We start from the raw sequence: 19,743 nt of genomic DNA on the forward strand, positions 1-19,743 counted from the left end.
GATTGCAAGAACCGAGAGCCAGTTCACACTACTCGTGACGACTGGCTGCTCCATGTGTGAACTCCATGGAAAATCATTTGTGTTTTGAGGTGATGAGGAAGGACACAGTGGTTCTTGCTGAGACGAAATGACTATTTCATGAACATGCAGATTCCATTTGTAGTAGTGATAAACTGGATTGGTACTAAGAAGGAAGGAGATGGTGGGCTTCACTGAGTGGACTGTGCAGTTATTTCAGGGCTCCGGAAAGGAGCAGTGTCGTGCAAAACCGCGGTGGAGGGAGGTTGCTTGAGGCTCTCCCGCACAGCCAACAATCTATTACCTGAAGTTCTTCCTCCATTCCCCTTTTCCCCGCCCCAGATTGTTTGAAAGGAGGCGTGCAGGGATTGGCTGGAGGGGGCGGGGCTTCCCTGCGGAAAGTGATGTCACGCCCTCTCCCTGCAGTGTGAATGAATCAAAGCTGCCTTCCCTGGACCAACGCTCCAACGACAAGGAGGTTGCTGCAGCATCACTTTTAACCCAGGATACAGTCAAGCTGGGATAGCAGGAGAATCCAAGGGGATTTGGGACAGACCAGGGCTAGCCTCAGCCCAGCTGCAACATCTAAGAGGATCGGACCCGACCATAGTTTGTTTTTTTTTCGTTATTGATCAAGATTTTTTTAAAATCTCTTTGGAGGTTTTTCGTCCTCATTTTTTTCCTCTTCGATATACATTGATATAAAATGATGCAAAGCTCAGCACTCACTACAGAAGGTTCTGTCAAGGGGCTTCCAGAAATTCTTGGTGTGCCAATGCAACGTAAGGAATTTATCTCTCTCTCCCCCCCCCACAATGATTTAATAATAAAGAAAATTGGCAGTGTTATGAGCTGAAATGGTGCAGGGAGGATTATTGTAATAACTGCGCTGCTCAGATATGAAGAAGAGGGGCAGAATAATATGCGTGTGTGTTTAAGTAGCGTTGCGTTATTGACATTCCAAGGTTGTAAACAGGTGGGTAGGTTCCTTTTCCTGTTAAATAGCTGCATGGAGGTGCATAGTAGTCTCTGTACCTTACTGACAGATAAATCTTGGCATTAAAACAACGTAGGGAAGGCAGCTTAAAGTAGTAAGAATATCGGGAAGGCTGAAGAATAGCCGGTATTTTAAACAGGGCAGACAGACATACCGGCTTGCAAGAAGTTTGCCTGATGCCTCTCCACTCCTACACTCCCTTTCCACTTCAAAGGGACAATAATGGACAATGTTCGTGGGGCATCCATCCGAATAGGAGGTATGAGTGTGCGCATTTGTTGCTGTGCTAAGTGAAGTGATTGTCACCCACTCCCCGCCCCGTCTCTGTCCCTACGCAGTTCATTTGCAGTCAGTTTTGTTTTGACTAGGCTGCATTTGGGGGCAATTAATCCCCCCAAGTCAACTACTTCAGTGCTGTGGCTTTCTTGAGAGTAAGAGTAGCAGATACATGAGCAGATGTAAACACATTGTACTGGGGGGGGTGTCCATTTTTATATGTAGAACTATGAAGACGTGTACCTAGTGAGCGTGTGGATTATCTAGTGTCTATTCTCAGATGGACAGCATGTCTTTCGAGGTGTGCCTATGCAGATAAATCACGAGTGTCTGTTTACAGAAAGAGGTAGGTAGATACCAGCTGTTGTTTTAATGCATGCACATGCAAAAGGATATGAACAGATAAGGAGGGTCTGCAGAAGTGAATAATATATATGTTCCCTATACATAATGTGTTTGCCCTCGCCAACTTTAATTTACCTGTTAACATATGTATAACTATGTACGTGTGTAACACTGCATCTGTCTGGTGGTATCGCTCCTTGTGTATCTGTCGACCTGCCTGGCAGTCCAATGTCAAACTATATTTATTCAGAGGTGAGTCCCACTGATTTAAATGGGACTAGCTTCTAGGCAAGCAGCATGCATTGATCAGGCGGCAAGGGTTCCTGTTTTCACTAGTCGAACTCCCATGATTAGGATTTTGGCCTCAAAGTGCAATCCTGTGAAAACCCGCTTGCAAAGAAGTCTGACTTGTAAGTAACGAGTGGGACTGACTTCTGGGTAGAAAGGCGTAGGATCAGCCTATTTATAAAATAAGTAGGTACTCTGTGTGTCTGTGAAGTGGTACGTGTGCGCGCGTATCTATATCTGTTTTATTCTAGATATATGAAGCTATATGAAGCATGTATGTGTGTATTAAATTCCCTGCTGATGAACATAAGCTTTATGTATAGAAATGGCAAGAGTGGCATGTACTTATTATGTGACTGCTTCTAGAGAAGTCAGCATATAAATTCAAGGCTGTTAACCTAAATACGTGGACTGACAAAGAAATAATGTGTCCAGGATTGGTGTGGGTGAGTGAGATAAAACAGGACATTATCCAACCCAAAATTAATCGCTTTTAAGTCCAATTCATTTCAATGGAGCATATAAGCTTCCTGTTCAGTCTCCTATTGAAATCTGTGGGACTTAAAAGCGCTTAAATGGCTGGATCGTGTCCACGCTATGTGTTGTCCATAATTATAGGATAAACTGAAATCATATTATCTCTCTCCCCCCCCCCCGCTTCCTGGTCAATATTACAGCGGTGGCCAAACAGACCTTCAGCCTGGGAGTCGGTCATATGAGCCAACAAGTCACCTGTCGCAGCCTCAGAGCGTGGGTGCTGGCCAGTGTGGGCGATGTGGCGTCCCTCTGCATGTTATTCATACGCAAGTACTTTTCTCTCGGGATTTCACACGTGCGACTGCCCGCACACACAGTTCACCGCTCTGGGCTCCTGCTGGGAGGAAGGACGGGATATAAATCTAATTAATTAATTATCAATTAATAAAAGTACTTAGGTGATCACGCTCCTGTCTCTGTAGGTGAACTGTGTGTGCGGGCGCGGGCAGGCGCGCGCACATGTGAAATCCCGAGAGCAAGGATGTCCAAATCGATGCGCTCCCGCTTTCCCCTGAACGGGCAGCTCTGTACCTGCACGTCCCTGCAAGCCTCGAGCAGGTGCTCCTATATCCCCCGCTTGTTGTCCGGTCTAGCCTGGACGTGCGTACTGACAGTTGAGGAGACGCCTTCCTGCCTGCCTTCCTGCTGCCGGTGGCGGGCGTGGGTTGCGTGTGGGCCACTGTGTCCTTTGCTGTCCCTTTCGCCGGCCCGCCTCCGCTGCTTTGGGCCGGCAAATCTCCCTGGCGGTCTTGGCGCTTGGGGGCTTTAGAAGGCCGGCCTTTCAGCTTCAGAACTGAGCAGAGGACAGCCCTGGGCGTGGGGAGGCTGTTCCGACTGGGCCGAACCCGACTGTTTCGGCATACAGAAGCCAGGCCGGCCGCGACTGGATCAAGCAGGGCTACTGAGAATGTCACACAATGCGGTCCGGTTCAGACTTATTCGGAAGGAAGGGTCCCATAAACCTTGTCCCCCCCCCTCCACCAGAAAGGTAAATATCGCCGCCGTCCTCTCACCCTCCTCAACCCAGGGAAGCTGGAGGGCTGCGTTTTTCATGCGGCGCGATCCTATTCAAATGAACAGTTGTTTAGGTGTAGCCTCCACCCCACACATCAGACTTAAGTGCCGGGGCACTTGCCTGCGTAACAGACCCATCCTGAGCGAGCGCCCCCGTTTACGCGTTGAACGCTATGGGCTCAGAGGGTATTTTTAAAAGCCGAATGTTGATTTCCTAACCATTTCAGTCGGTAGGAACATTCTATGGCTTCGATCCCGAAAACCTCTTAACTGTTAGACCGGGGCATTGTGCTTTAAGGCGAGAGATCCACGCGAGGCCCTAATCCGGAAGCCAAGGACAAGCAGGCTCTCATCCCATCCACACACACTTACTCGGGATCAAGTTCTCCTGAACGTAGAGGGCCTTGATTCCGCGTAGGCGCACACAGGGTTGGGCTGTCATCGATTTCCTTCGAGGACGGCTTGATTTCCAATTATTCCCGGCTTAACTAGCTTGCGGGTGGCAGCAGCTACGCGCTGAAGCAGCAGAAATGTCTCGTGGACTTTTCCACCCCAGTGCATCCCTGTTCTGAAGTGGGTCCTTACCAGGCAGAGTTTAAGGACCGTCCAACCTAAAACACAGTCAGAAAGATGCGAGTTTCCATTACCAGAAGCTTTGATAACTGGGGGCTCACCCATTCTGCATGTCCCGGGAAGGGCAGGACAGTTGCTCCCATTTCACCAGCCGTCCCAGTACAAGCACCTGTCTATGATCCCTCTGCCTTTTTCTCTCGCTCAATGGCCAGAATCCTAAACTCGGTTACTTTACAATAATCGCCATTGGCCATGGTTACTTGCGAGTAAATATGCCCATGCAGCCGGGTCCCAACCATCCCTGCCTGGGGAATATGTCCCACGGAGTTAAAGCCTTAGGAAAATGGTAGTAACTAATATATTAGAATTCACGCCCTTGCTAGACTTGGACGCAAATTGGGTTTGGAGCGCTGCGAGGTGGGGTGAGAGGCTAGCCCTGAAGGAAACGGAGTCCTTCCTCTAACAGAATGCATCGGGAGTGGGGCCGGGTGCGCAGGCAAACCGAGACGGGAGCGCCAACGTTTCCTTCTGATCTAAAGGGCCACGTTAGGCGCGCGCCCACAGATGCTTGAGTGAAGCCTGCACCAAACAAGGCAAGGTGGGAATGCAGCAAGCACATGTAGGCAAACCCTTGTACCTCATAGACCCCTCTGCTGAATGTGCGCTGTCGGGCAAACTCGACTTGGCTTCTTGTGCGATGCGTGAAAGGGCCCTCGTTGCCCTCCCGCTCCGCGCCCAGATCTCTAGCCCGGCTCCTTTCCTACCTCGGGGCTCGCCCTCCGACAGTGGGCCATCAAGAATTACTGCTACCTTAGACTCTAGTTTTGAGTTCCTTCCGGAACCATCCCTTTTGCTTTTCTGAAAAGCTGCTTCCACCGGATAAGGAAGGAAGGGCTGACTGCATGCGGAAGCATAGATCAGGAACTTGCTGCAAACCGTGTGCCCCAAATTTATAGCCTGGGTCACTGCTAGAGTATATGTAATGGAGAGTCAATTGGTTTAATTCAATTAGGCCTGGAATATAACTCAGAAAAGTCCGTTAAATTCCAATTATCTAACCGCCAGTGTGTGTGTGTGTGTGTGTTCCTCCATTTTCCCCCTGCCTCTCTTTCCCTGTGTATACAAACATCAAAATATTCATCTACATATTCATCTACATATTTATCTCTCTCTCTCTCTCTTCCTCCCTCCCTTTGTCTCCATCTGAATAGGCAGAGGCTTGGCCACTCCAGGGCAGACCCGGATATTATGTGTATTCCGGATTTGGGTCGGCCCACAAAAAGGATCACGTCTCTCTCTGTATCTTAAAAATAAAAGCACTCTCTGTAGCTCCGTGTGCGCGGATACAAAGGCCACAATTAGCAGAATTAGCTGCGCTGAAACCCACTGAAATCCGCGTAGATCATCTCTCTTTGTCTCCTCGGCCTTCCCAGGTTTGCAGTTTAATTTTGCGTATAATAAATTGGGCTGAAATCTCTATTCCTGTTGGAAGTGGGGCAAGAGCAACTCCTGTTTTGTTCTTTTGTTTATGCTCCATTAAGTTAGTTAGTTAGAACTAGGTATGCCTTTTCTATCTACTATGTATTTCTATAAATAAAGTAGCTTTTCTTATTTTACTAAGTCTCAAGTCTCAGTGATCCTGATGCAGGGTAAAAGCCTGCTTTCTTAGGTAAACGCACGCACACGCTGACACACTCGCATTTCAACATCTGCTGTTACTCTGCTGCTGTGGTGTTGCTTTAAACTAAATTAAGCACACAAATTACACAGCCAACAATTCCATTTCAAAGTGTCCACATTTTCCCTAGTTTTTGCGATTTTTCTCTCCGAACTATTTTCCCACGGATCTCCCTCCTCCTCGATCCGTTACTTCATAGGATGTTCACGTTTTTCTTCGCTCTCTTTTGTTTCGGAGCTTGTCGTGATCCCACTGCCCAATTCTGGCTCGGCCGCACCTTCTTACCCCCCCCCCCCCGTTTCTCTGCCCCTTTCGATTCGGCGACGGAGATCTCCTTTGAATCCTGGTTGGCTCGGCCTTTGGGGGAGGGAAAGGGTCTTTTTTTTTTAGCGTCTCTTATTTTGGGAGCAGGAGAGGAATCCCACCTGGGCGATTTCTGACAGAAGTTAATTCCGCGCAAAGAACATCGAAAGCTGCCCAGCTAATAGAAATTGACTTGCGTTTAACCTTCGAAAGAGAGGCATCCCCCAGCACCAGCACCAGCACCACGTTTGCTTTTTCGGAGAGTCAAATATTTTAAAAGCATCTCCATGCTTTCATTATTTTCGACAGAATATCGTGTGTTTCCATCTTTTCTATTTTGAAGAACAAATCTTGGCTCGGGAGATCTGTAACAAAACGGCCCTTCATGGCTCACTTTACTTTTCGCTGTCGTTTACCTCTCCCCCTTTCCCTGCCCTCACCAATTTTGGCTTAATTCATTCAATAAATGCAAGAACAGGCTTACGTGAAATAAAGGAAGGAAACTGACTTCCCAGGAAATCCAGGCTGGCGCTATAGACCTTCGTTCGAAACCGAAGGGGGGTGACAATTTCAAATCAGTTCAGCAGAAGTGCTGAAACTGACAGCGCAGATTTGTTTGTTTTTTATGCAAGTCTTTTATCTGAGCAGTTGCTCTCACCCACCAACTCCAGTCTGGAATTCACACCCCTGTTAAACAGAATGGATTGAATCCGGATTAATGGGACAGAAATCGAATTAAATCCACATTCGTTGGGTTAACTTGGTTGCGTCGGATTTAGACTATAAAAGGGCACTCTTCACTGAGAATCTGATGCCTCCCCCCCCCAAAAAAAACCCTCGCCAATCCAGATTTCCCCACCCAGAAAATCATATCTGGGTATGAGTAAGAAAGAGATGAGAAAGGTCGTTTCCCATTATCCTGCCCCCTCCCGTTTTATACGTTCTGGTCTTCGCCAGCAATGAAGTGGGGAGGGGCGAAAGAAGGCGAAACAGCAATGTCCGAGGTGGAATAGTGAATGATAAGGTAGTGGGGTGGGTCTCGCTCAGTTTCTCAGCTGTGGCCTGATCCCATTTCTTTCTCGACTGACTCCATTCTCCCTCCCGGGGACCAGAGAGAGAAAGAAACCGTCTTATGTCGTCGTGATACACCCCGATCTCCTCCAGCGTCTCTTCTCCGCCTTTCCCAATTCACCTGGGGCGAGGCAGCCGCCTTTTCGCGCGCTCTGCCCTTACAGACCCAACTCACTCGCCTCGCCTCTGCGCCTGCTGGCCCGCCTTGAGGCTACTGTCCTGGTTTTTTGTGGGGGGAGGAGGAGGGTAAAGGTGAACTGGGCAGGTCGATACTCCTCGACTCCCGCGTGTGGGTGTTCCTTTCCCTCCCTCCGATTTGAGAGGAAGGGAATTTGCCCTCGCCGCACAAAATGCAGGTTTTAAAAAAATGCAGGTAGTCCGGCTGGCAAAAGTCACAGCCCTCCTCTGTCTCTCCTTCTCCCTCTTCTCTATCCACGCCTCTGACCTTTTCCTTTTTGACAATGTCTTTCTATTCCCAAAATGGAGTTAGAATTTGACACTTCTGGCTCCATGCAAAAGCCACTCGCTGCCAAAGCCTTCCTGCCTTCCTTTTTGCTTGCCTAGTTAGGCAGGATAATCACGCGACATTCGATTATATATCATAATACATTTTATTCATATGAATTATATAAAACAGTTTTAGCACGCAGTGGGCTTTACCATTCAGATGCTATGTAGTACAAACAGTAATCGGTTCACCGGGTATATAAAACTAATTAAAAGAAATAACCAATTAAGCAAAATAAACGTCATAAACAGAAAGACAGGAAATTGGGGTAAGAGAGGGGGACGGAAATTTTTACAAAATGGTTTTTCCTTTGGTAGAAAATACGTTTCTTCAAAAATATGTGCATAATTCAGATCGTAAGCGCCGGTGACGATGTGCGCGTTCTACCCTTTGCGAAAGTCCTGTTCATTTCAGTGACGTTTGCTCAGGAGAAATTGCAGGCGGATTGTGCCTGTTGTGCGCCCGTGATGTGTGGGTGGCCCCAGGTCCCAAGTTAGGCGTGGGTAGGAGGCGCTGTAAGGAAATGTCCCGGAGTGTCTTGTTTGTCGCGGTCTGTGCCTACAGGCGCATGGAGACGGCGAGAGGTCTGGGTTTGTGTCCGATTGAGTTGCTGTCCTGACAAGCCGCGGCATCTGGAGATTCTGCTTTTCTCCGGCGGGCTCCTTGTCCTACGCTTGGATTTCTTTGTGTGGGTTTCAAGGCTCTCTCGTGGATTTCCAGCCCGCTCCGCTTGACGCGCGCGAGTACGTGGGACAGATCCACAACCCCTCATCCCTGTATGGACTCTCGCCTTCTTGGGTGGGAGAGCCAGCGGCTTCAGCCGGAATCTGTACGGGAAAAAAGCCAAACTGGATTTCAGTGCTGAAACAAAGTACCGATCTGGAATCTTCCCCCCATTATTAACATCCCTTCCCCCCAAATCGAGTGTATTTTAAATTTAATTTCACATTTTTTCTCCTAGACTGAGGGATTAGCCAGAAAAGGGGGCCACCAAAGGAAAAAATAAATTGCTGACATCATCTTAAGAGACCTGGGCGTCTGTTTTGCCGTTGTTTTTGATGATTCCTCAACTGTTTGTCTGAAAGAGAGAGAAAAAGGCAAAGCATTCATGTATGTTAAGATGTTCAGCAAAACAACAGCCCCTTTTGTCGAACTGTCACTTTGGAAAGACAAAAATGGCCGTCTTTCCTCTCTTCTTCAGGACAGAATTCTTTAAAGGTCGTGTTGCTTTTTCAGATGCAAAAACAAACTTTTATGTCTGTGTGATGGGCTTCCACCCTCCCAACAAAAAACACTCATTATTTTTCCTGCCCTCTCTTTCCAGTCGAGACAAAGCGGAAGCTAGCCGCAGACCAACGCGACGGCGAAAAAAGAAAAAGCCCCTTCCCATTACACTCGCTCGCTTGCTCGCTTTGCAGCACAGAAGGGGGGGGGGTCACGGGAAAACGAGTAAGGTCCCAGGGACCCTTTTCCTTTGGGGAACCTCCTGGCCTGGAAGCTCGGGGGATACGGCGGAGAGTCCCTCTTTGGGGGTTTGTGTCGCCCCCCACTTTTCTTTCCTCTGGTGGGCTCCCTGGGGATGGCCCGAGCTCTCCTCATTCCGTCAGATCAGACGGAGGAAGGGCCTGGCTCTCTCCTCACCCCACCCCCGCCTATGCCGCAGGCGGCACTTCTCGCGTGCCTCGGCCCAGCGCCGCGTTCTGTGTAAATGGATCTTGACACCAGTAGGCGAGCAAATCACCCCGAGACATCCAGAAGGTCATGGATTTCAAGCGGTTTGTTCCAGCCCTCCCCTTGGAAATCTGCAAAGTACGTAGCGGCAGCCTCCTCCCGTGGATCCTGGCGGCTAGGCTGGGGGGGGGGTGCATTCACTCGAAGCCACGTCGGCAGACTACCAAGCCAGCGACATTGAAGCCTCCACCAGCACAAGCGCCACGTGGTCCCAGAAAAAGAGGCATCGCCCTGCCTATTGCATCCCTCTTCTTCTTTGCCGTGCCCACACAAGACGAGGGGAAACGGCGGGCACCAAAGAACGAGGACGGGGAGACCAACTTTTGTGAGCCTGAAGCCTCCCAGAGTTCTGCGCTGCTCAGAAATCGGCGTAGGCGCACGGTGGTACCCGCCCAACCGCTGGGGAGTTAGCCGGGCTGACACCTCCCCTGCCCGGTGGCCCAGCTGTCCAAATGGCGAGGGGGGGTCCCAAAGAGAGGGAGGGAATGTCGTGCAGCGCCAACTTTTCAGGTTTAGTTCATAAAAGACAGCACGGTTGTGCTTCCCGCCCCCGCCCCCCCATTACAGACGTTAAAGTTGGAAGGTATAGAATGGACGTGGAGGCAGGTGGTCTTTTATCCCTCAGAGAGTTGATTCGTGGTTGAGGAAGAGAGTGCGCTCCTGTTGCTGTAGTCACCCAGTGCACTGTCACCGCCCCTGGGACGGAGGTTTAAGGGTGTGCGCGTGTGTTGGTTCAAAACTCTGTTTGTCCAGCGGTGACCGAGGAAAGAAACGTGTATGTTTACAAAGAGGATGGAAAAGAAAAACTCTCTCAAACCACTTTCGACTCTCGTGGAAATTGTTTGCCTCTCTCTAGGCGACGGAGTTGTCAGGTTCTCTTCCTTTTCAACTTCGAAAGGTTCTGAATGTGTAAAAGAAGTAGCATTTTTTCGTTACGTTTTTGGTCCTGGACAGCGCAACTCCATACACGTCTACTCAGAAGTAAGTCCCACTGAGTTGAATGGGACTTAGAAAAGAACGTATAGGGTCATGGCCTCAAACTCCCACTGCTAAGGTAAATTTTAGGGAAGCTCCTAATCCGATTTTTCCATGCAATACATTTCTGTGGCAACATAACATCGCAGAACTAATCAATGGGGTGGTGGTGGTGGGGTTTCCATTGCTTGAAAGGGGCAGGAATTCACAGCAAGGGGCAAACGGAAATAATAAAATATCTGTGAGGTCTAGGTTTTTAAAATTGTCCTTCTGCAGACCACCGAAGAGCCCTCCACATCCCTTTCAGTACATTTGTGGATATTCATACCTTTCCAAATCAGGGCTCACTGAATTTGCGTGCTCTGTCGTCATATTTAAATAAATCAATTGTGCAGGATCCAACCAAAGTTAATTGAAGTCCAGCTGATTTTAATGGGAGAGAAATTACTACCTTCTTAATCTGGACTGAAATCAACGAAATTAAAAGTTTATTGTCTTGGTCATGTCTACACATTGTTATTTATTGTCTTTTGTCACATATAACTTTTCCACAATTTGCTTCAAAATACCAAAAAACAGTGTTGACACTCATTGTTATTTATGACTCTTGCAAACTTTGATGAAATGAAAACTTTGGATTCAGGCTTGGCCTCTGCTTCTTGATTGCTGCCTTTCCTCTTACTTCCATTTGTGTGTGTGTGTTTAAATTGTGTTTGTATCTTTTTTTAAGATAAGAGTACAGTCATAACCCTTTGTCATCTTGCCCCCTCCTGAAGCACACAGAATGCATATTCATTATCATTCCCATCTCCTCTCTATTCCAGAAAAGTCTGCCCTGGTTTAAGTAATTAACAATATGCCGAAGTCAGGTAGGCAAGTAGGTAAATAAATAAATACTGATGAATGACAGATTATCCAGTAGTTGGTATGGAGATTTCTCCCTTTTCCCCCAGAACAGATAACAGGAGAGAGACACTAGACAATAAGATATAATTTAAATTTTAAATTTTCCAGCATGTTAACTTTTAAATGAATCAAACCTTCCAGTGACACATATGCACAAACAACCTCATACATGAAGTGGTTAAGAATTTGATGTATCTGGAAATATTTCCTTAGAAGAAATCAGTCCAATGAAAAGGATCAGTTTACCAGTTCTTATCAGACTTCTGAATATGTATGTTCACTTGCCCAATATTTTTGAATTCTAAATAATGAATTTGCTTCATTTGCCCTACATGTGAATCTGAAGGACACCATATATATGTGCCTTTGAGAGCGAATAGCTAATGATATATTTTTGCTAAAGTATTCAGTTTTCAGTATCATTGCAGTTTTCCAGAATGGAACTGAGGCTGAGAGGCAGTGAATTCATTACCTGGTGGGTCTATTTTGGTGGTGAAATTTGGACCCAGATACCTCTTAGCTCAGAACTCCAGGCGCTCCATCGCACCTTTTCATATGGCATTTTTAAAAATAGTGCTCTTTATCTCTGTGGACCACAATCAGAACTATACGTTGAAATCAGTTTAAAATATTTTGATCATTGTGACACTTTGGATTGATAGTTCTGCAAGGGATAGGATGGGTGTGGCTTGTCTCCCTAACACAGTTTGCCATCTCTTTCACAAAAGTACAATAACTAGGATCTCTTGACAAAAATGGGGGTGGGGGAGAGCCAATTTTAACAAAATTAAGTAGTATATAGTGCAAATTTGGAGAATATTCGATAACAGGACCGTCTGGGATCTCCAGGGCCATGAAACAGGATAGCGGTTCTTACCGAGATGGGGACACATGTAGAACGTTTCCTGTATTTACCTGGTTTTGCCAAAGTACTGTTTGCTGTTGTCATGTTTAATTAATGTTTTAAATGCATGTAAAACATTTCTTGGAATAACTTCTAACATAGCTTTCATGGACATGGGTCTTCTTCAGAGGGGTATTGTTGTAACTTTGGAAGGCTTAGCACCCTGCCTCTTTCTCTGCTGAGAGATGCACAATTTGTAGCTGGTTGGTGCAGTTGCAGGTGTGTGGTTATGGGCTGTGGGAGCACGGCTGTCAACTGGGTTACTTCAGGTCCCTTCCCTGGATGTTCAGCTTTAATTAAAAACAGCAATGGACTCAACACTTTAATCCAGGGGTGACCAATGCAGTGCTCCCCAGACAATGTTGGAATCCACCTCCCATCAACCCCATCCAGCAGGGCGAAAGGCCAGGAATGATGGGACCTGAAGTCCAACAACATCTGGAGAGCACCAGTCTGGCAATCCCGACTGTAGCCCTTTTGCTGTCTGAAGAAGATGGAAGGGGAAAAGTACAGGCAGTGCTCTGCTCTGAGTTGCTGCTAATTAGAAGGAAAACCTATTCCCCTGTTTTGACAAATGAGTACAAAACTCTAAGATGATGGAGAAGCTTTATGCCCTTTTAAATATTCACATTCCAATTACATTTTATTTTATTTCAAATTATATCATCACTTTTAAATTTTAAAGCATATCAGCCTATGTTTATTGTTTTAAAAATATAACAATAACTAGCAATAAAAATAATACATATTAGCTTATGTTAAGCCAATGGTCAGGAAGACCTACGCACAAGGTCCTTCTCCCACCCCACCTCACCAAAATGCACTGAGGGGAACGATATTCAACCATAGCTCCTTGGATGAAGGGCAGGATATTTTTTTAAGTAATACATTTTAAGGAAACACTGGCAAGCATCAGAAGGCAAGTTTCTTGAAATGCATATTGCTCAGGGATACAGACTACAGTACTATTTTGCAAAGAAAGAAAGCCCTGTCCCAAACACTTGATTTTTATTATGTTGTCTTTTAAAAAAATAATAATAAAAATTTAAAATATATTTAAATCGCATCATATTCTGGTAACTTCATGCCAAATTAAACTGCTTAATGGGGCCCTCAATTACTTTTGTTGCTTAATTAATTACTTAGGGTAGCCCAGTTTGGGGTGGTATTTCCTGCTTTGCCTCATTAGCACAAGGCACAACCCACAGGGATGTTCTCCTATGCAGACTTTATTCAAACGGACCAGCAGCTGTGGAGGTTTGTGGTACGACAGCACCATCCTATGTCCTTCCGCCATCATGCTCTTGGCCAGCCATTGCCAACCAGATGCCTCCCATGCAGGCTTGGGCTCGTGGAAGCTGTAGTCCCAAATGTCGGGGGGGGGGCACCAGATTAGCAGACATGAAACATGCCAGTGGGACTTGTGTAGAACTTCCCAGTGATGAATCTCCCTCTCTCTTACCCTTAATTGCCAGAGGTGATGTTTTTGATTTCAGTGGAGACAGGGAAGAGATTTCAGCATCTGCAATAGGTGCTGTGTGTGAAGATTTGTTGCCTGTTTCAAAAGCCTGCCTTTGAATACATGCAAAATAAAATACTTTTTTAACCATTTTAAGAGCATCGTTTGTTACCATTTTGTACCTTATATAAATAATTAATATAAAGATACAAGCAGTTCTGAGATGTGAACTGAAATGTGGGGGATGAGGAAGGGAAAGACAGCTCCCACAACACCTCTATCAATAGTACTCCAGATCTACTGCCTAATGTAAGCACACCGCTGTTTCAGTTTCCTTTGGTTCTGCAATTATCATGTGTAAATGCACCTGTTATGCATAGAATTGCCAAGGAAATAAAACACACATTCAGGGAACACTTTTGCGCTAAAATACATATCAAATAAATTGTAGCATGTCCTTTATTAGTATATTTTGAGGGCACTGTTTATGTTGGAATGTATGAGGTTCAACTCTAACTTGGTGGGTTGAGGCTGCATGGGGTTAAAAAGGGTAGCTAGGGAGAAGACCTCTTTGGTTGCTAAGCTATACCTGTCCTTTGATCCTTGCCATCTCTCCCCCTCCTGCTAGACTGATATGCAAAGGATGTTGATCCCAGTTCCTTCCTGCCTTCCCAGTTCCTTCTTCTCTCTCGAGAGGGGAGCAGACATCCTTCCTTTGTCTCTCCCTCTCAACCAGCATGAGAACTGCACTGGGACCAGTGCAGACTGCTCCAGCATAGCCAGTTAGCTAGATATAGAACTCTTTCCTATCAAGCATGTACTTCCAGAATAAAGTAGTTGTTTCTTATTTTACAGCTTAAAGTCTCTGTCTGACTAATTTGCAGGGAAGGTAGAATACGCTCCGCTCTGCTACGCAACTCAATAGAATTCCAACAGTTTAAGCCTTCTAGTATTAGAAGGCCAGCCTTGGTCTTGGTACAAGGTATTGACCAAGGTCCCGGAAGTCCATTAGGAGTGGTTCACAAACAGGGTCCATAATCAGGAGTGTCAATTTCTGCGAGTTTCCTGCCGGTGTGGAATATCTGTGTATGTAATTACCATGAATTTTTCATACTGTAGCAAGGAAATGTTGCAATGCTGGATCCACCTAGCACAGCAGGGTTCCACTGAGTCATTCTTCCCCACCCCACCCCACCCCACCCCACCCCACCCAGCCTGCTTTCCTTCCAACCAACACTTAACATTCCTCAGCTGTTGAGCATGCTCAGTCCTCACTGGGCTGTTGTTTTTTAATTTAAAGTTGTTTTGTACTTCTGCAAACCCTGGAGTTCACCTGCGCATGCTGATACCTCCCTCTGGTTTATCAGTGGCCTTTCAGGGCCTTCATTACTGCCAGCCCTTACCACCACAAGGGTGCACTATTAGAGGGGGTGTTGTATGGTAAGAATGCGGCTGCCTGAGGGCCTTGAGGAACTTCCATATTGCAAAGCAGGGCCCAGAATCTTTGGCTCTGAGAGCTGGACCCTTTTGCAGACACAGCTTGCATGTTTTCAAGCATTATCTCTTTAGTCCTCATCTGCAACAGAAACAACCCATAGTCCATGACAAGGTATGGTATTTGTTCACATTCATCCTTTGTCACCCTTGCCTCTCCCCACCTCACCTTGCGTTCACCCTCTAAATGTAAAAGTGATAGCTACCTGAGGGCACAAAGCTTTCTTTTGCTTATGTTGTCCCTGAAAGTATCATTTTACGTTGATGATGTTCTCTAAATACATCATATAATAATTAATACTATAATACCATAAACATTTGAAAAGGTCTTAAAGTTAGATGAGATCCTGGGGAATCCGTGGCCGATTACAGATCCTGAGAATGCCTACATGTAAAATGGAAGATAAACAACTGTTCTCAAACACAGCGCCTTGAATAATGTCCTGAAAAGAATCACACCAGGATGCCACAGCAGATTCTGGAGCATTGGCATAAGCCCCTCTTGGCAATCGGCCCTGTTTAGTAGGCAAGTTCCAGAATGAAATGCAGGAGAGCCTGTGCTGAATGTCCCCGGGGTACTTTCTTTATACACTTTCTTTATATGAGATGGAAGCAGGACAGTTAATATGTGGCTGATCAGCAGCTTGTATCACCATCGTCACAGATTCTCTGTATGTCGCTTCTAAGGCAAAGGCAATGTCATGAGGCAGCAGAAGGAAGGCTGCCTTGTGAATTATGGTGTCATTATTATGCAAATAAACAACGCTTCTTTAGGAATCAATAGGATTTTGTGCATGATCATTATACAATGAAGGCGACCATTGGGAGGCAGTGCATGAGAAACACAATATAGAAGGGTCTTGGTCTTCTAGACATTTCATGATGGTTTGGTTTTAGGAAGCATTTTAGTTTGTTGTGGTTTAGGCCCAGAGTCATGAGAGGCCTGCAAGGGCCTGCCCTTCTCTTCTATGAATTTTCAGCTTAATTTAAAATATCTGGTCCTTTTTCACACAGAAATATAAAGGAAAATATCCAGATAGAAGTACTTGCTTAGAAATAACCTTGCCCCTGCATTCCACTATTCTGGTGAACAAGTACAAAGTTACTTGAATGACTGACAAGTATCAGGACACTGGGCCCTTAAAAAGTATAACCATTTTATTTAAATAAAACTGATTAAAAACAGTTTAAATATCTCAGAATATTCAGATTCAGGACTTTGCTGTTGTGCATCAGGTTGATGCACTTGTTCCCCTCGCATCCGACTGGCTATGGACTTAGTGTTTCCTTTGAAATAAGTGACAAATATTCCCAAAACAGTATTCAGCCCATTACGTTGGTGTCAATATTCAGAACAATTTGTTTTTCAATCAAGTTATTGTTTGGATGAGCCGCTCTTCCAATTATAAATCCTTCCCAGAAAGACAGAGTAAAAGCCAAGCATTTTGACTCTGGTAAATTTGCAAGTAGGGCATTAAGATGATGGCCCTCACCTGCTTGTCTCCAGTATGTGGTATTCTGTCTCTGAAAACAGAGGCTGTACAGAGCCCTCATGGTTAATAGCAGTTGATAGACCTCCTCTGATGTTTCCTAGGACCAATTGTATGGAGCTCATAAATCTAAAGTTCTCTTTCTCTTCTTACTATGCCTACTATAATTTTTTTCCAGACTAACAGAGTTGTTCTCAATTCCTTCTGCTTAAAATTTTATTTCAGAACTACAGGAAATGATGCAAGGATGCAAAATAAAGTAAATAAACGCAAATTGATTTTCATGGGTCATCTGAACTTTAAAAAGAGAGAGAAAATCACAATCAATCTGATTTAAAACCAACAATCCTTTAATTGCTTCCACCCTTTGATCTCCCAGCCAGAGGTGACATTTTTAGGGTTGAATTATGAACCTCTCCATAATGGAAACATTGACAGAAGCTTAACTAGAGTGGCATGGGTGAAACTGTGATGATAAATGAATATAATTGTACCATGCCATGTCTTTGCTTTACATTCATATCCTCAGTTTAAAGTCAGTTTGGGTATTGCATCAATGCATCAATTGCATCAAGGCACCTGGTTGGCCACTGTGAGAACAGGATGCTGGACTAGATGGGCCACTGGCCTGATCCAGCAGGCTCTTCTTATGTTCTTATGTTCTTATGACTGGGAGCTATTGTTATTATTATTACATAATAATAATTAATATTTTTCAATATTCAGATATGCTCACAGCACTGCACTGTTGCAATATTCTGAAGCTGAAGTGAAACTGAAGCAGTAGTGGTGATGGTGATGGCCAGCTTTAGGCTAGAGAATTCTTGGTTCTACCTGTGATGGAGGGTGTTTACTGAAAAGGACAAGCTTGCATAACATGAGTGTGCTCCTGCTGGATTTTCAGGTGCTGGCAGTGTCCAAGGGTGCTTTTTATCAGCTTCAACTGCTTCTCTTGGATAAAGATTTGGCTGTAAGTCACCCATGCTTTGGTAACATCTCTTATTGACTATACTTTTTGCAAGATGTTCACATGCTTCAGTTAGTGCAGAATGCCATGTCTCTGCTCTTGATAGGAGCAAGCCACAGGGAGTATATGACCTGTATCCGTGCACAGCTGCATGGACTTCCTATTTGCTTCCAGGCCCAACTCAAACCACTGGGGATGGCCGTTAAACCCTGCATGGTCTGCAGCCTTTCTATATCTTAACAGATGCCATCTCCCTCCTGTGCCTCCTGTGGGCTTGCTTGGGTTTACAGGGGGAGCATTACTCTCCTTGAAGAAGTGAGTACTGTAATGTTTTCATTGTGGTTGCACTCACACTCTGTGATACCATTGTGGGCATTCCAGTGACTGAATTAAAACTGGCTTTTTAGGAAAGCCTTTTGTAGTGGCTGACAGGGCGACGTTGACTTTTCCCTTACTGCTGGAATTCTATTGACATTTCTCTGGATGGTTTAGTACACGTTGTTTGACTTCATAATCTGGGTTTTAAACGGTGTTTTTGTTTTTCAAATTGTTTCATTACTGTGTTTTATTGTTGTTGTATTGATGTTGTACATTGCCTCAAGTGCCACTCTGTTGGCAGAGAATGCAGTGTGTATTGGCCTACTAGACAGGATTGTTGTAACGATTTATCCAGTGATGTATGGGAAGGACTTTGAATGCTCAAAGCACTATATAAATGCTGTTACTAAACTGGGCTTCCACAATAAATCAACTTAAGTGATAAAAAAACCCTCCTGATGAACCTTGCAGCCTTAATTTCCCTGCATTTCTACAGCTCTGACTTCAAGCACAATAACTCGCAATAGGCTGATGATGCTATCAATATGATATACCACCTGCTATGTACATGATAACTTCCTGCAACTGACTTGGACCAGACTCTCTAACTGTGGCACAGGAACAGCTTTCCCTTGCTTCAGTCAGCATTTTGGGGCATAATTTAAGCACCGCCCACTTGATTGACATCACTATTTCCATGGTCACTAATGCACTTCAAGGAGAAAACAGAGCAGGATTTTATTTTCTTTTAAAAAGGGGGACTAAAATCAGTAGCATAAACAAAATCTGCGATGTCGAGGATGCTATAAAGTTTTCATTGCCACTTATTGGGAAAAGCTGTATAACTCACTGACATCTTGGGAGCCTATGTAGTCTCAACTAGCTCAGGGCAATAAAAAATTTATAAGGCCCAAGTCTGCATTAATTACACCGTGCATACAATATTTTCCATTGAAATGCAGGGGTAGTCTGAGTAAATAAGGAAGTGAGCATCAGGACCAGTGTAATCCATCTCTCTGGAGAGAGGAGTTGAAGTGTGTGTTGGGGAGTTAAAGAGGTGAACATATAGTCGGGGAGTACATATGTAATGTTTATAGAAGATTCCAGAAATAAGTCAGACTGAAGTCTGTCTATGCCCAGCTCTACCTCTTTGATATCACAGTCAGGTGAGGCAGCAATGAACTGGAAGAGGGCCAACAAACTGAAGCTGAGTCCTGAGAAGATGGACTTACTATGGGTGGGTGGTTCCCATATCCAAGAATTGGGAAAATAGCATTATCTGAATGGGGTTGCACTCCCTATGAGGGATCAGGTATGTAGATTGGGGGTACTTCTAGACCCAACATTGTCACTAGAGGCCTAGGTGGCATCAGTGGCATGGAATGCCTTTTTCCACCTCTGGCCAGTTAGTGTTGTTCATGGTTCAGAATAATTTGTACACAATAATTGATGCTTTTATAACCTCCCAAATAGATTACTGCAATGTGTTCTACTTGGGTCTACCCTTGAAGATAGTTTGGTCAACTGCAGCTGGTGAAAAATGCTGCCACCAGAATCCTGAATGGATCAGTGAGGCAGAACCATATAACACCAATATTGAAGACCTTGCAATGGCTGCCTACAACATACAGCCCACTTCAAGGTGGTGATTATTATATATAATGACTCATATATTATACAGAAAGCCCTGAAAGGCTTGGAGCCCAGGCAGTTCAAGAAGCACCTTTCTCCATATTGGCTTGCCCATTTGTTAAGATCTGCAGTCAGGCCTTCTTGTGGTCCCACTGAAGGGCAGACCTCCTCCATGGTGGCATTGTGGCTGTGGAATTCCTTCTCTCCTGAAGTACGATTAGCACTGTCATTGTACACCTTTCATCATGCCATATAATCT

At 45.3% G+C, this 19,743-nt stretch overlaps 1 protein-coding gene across 1 annotated transcript in view; it reads left to right on the top strand.

The window, feature by feature from the left end:
- The first annotated feature begins 724 nt into the window (after positions 1–724).
- LHX4 (LIM homeobox 4) overlaps positions 725–19,743 on the top strand; it is a 125,678-nt gene continuing 106,659 nt past the window's right edge. The window contains exon 1 of the mRNA XM_061630591.1: positions 725–800. Coding sequence (XP_061486575.1) covers positions 725–800 — 76 coding nt within the window. The remainder of the gene's footprint in view (positions 801–19,743) is intronic.

The sequence above is a fragment of the Rhineura floridana genome, chromosome 6 (assembly GCF_030035675.1).
Source record: "Rhineura floridana isolate rRhiFlo1 chromosome 6, rRhiFlo1.hap2, whole genome shotgun sequence".
In the NCBI taxonomy this organism is placed as follows: domain Eukaryota; kingdom Metazoa; phylum Chordata; class Lepidosauria; order Squamata; family Rhineuridae; genus Rhineura; species Rhineura floridana.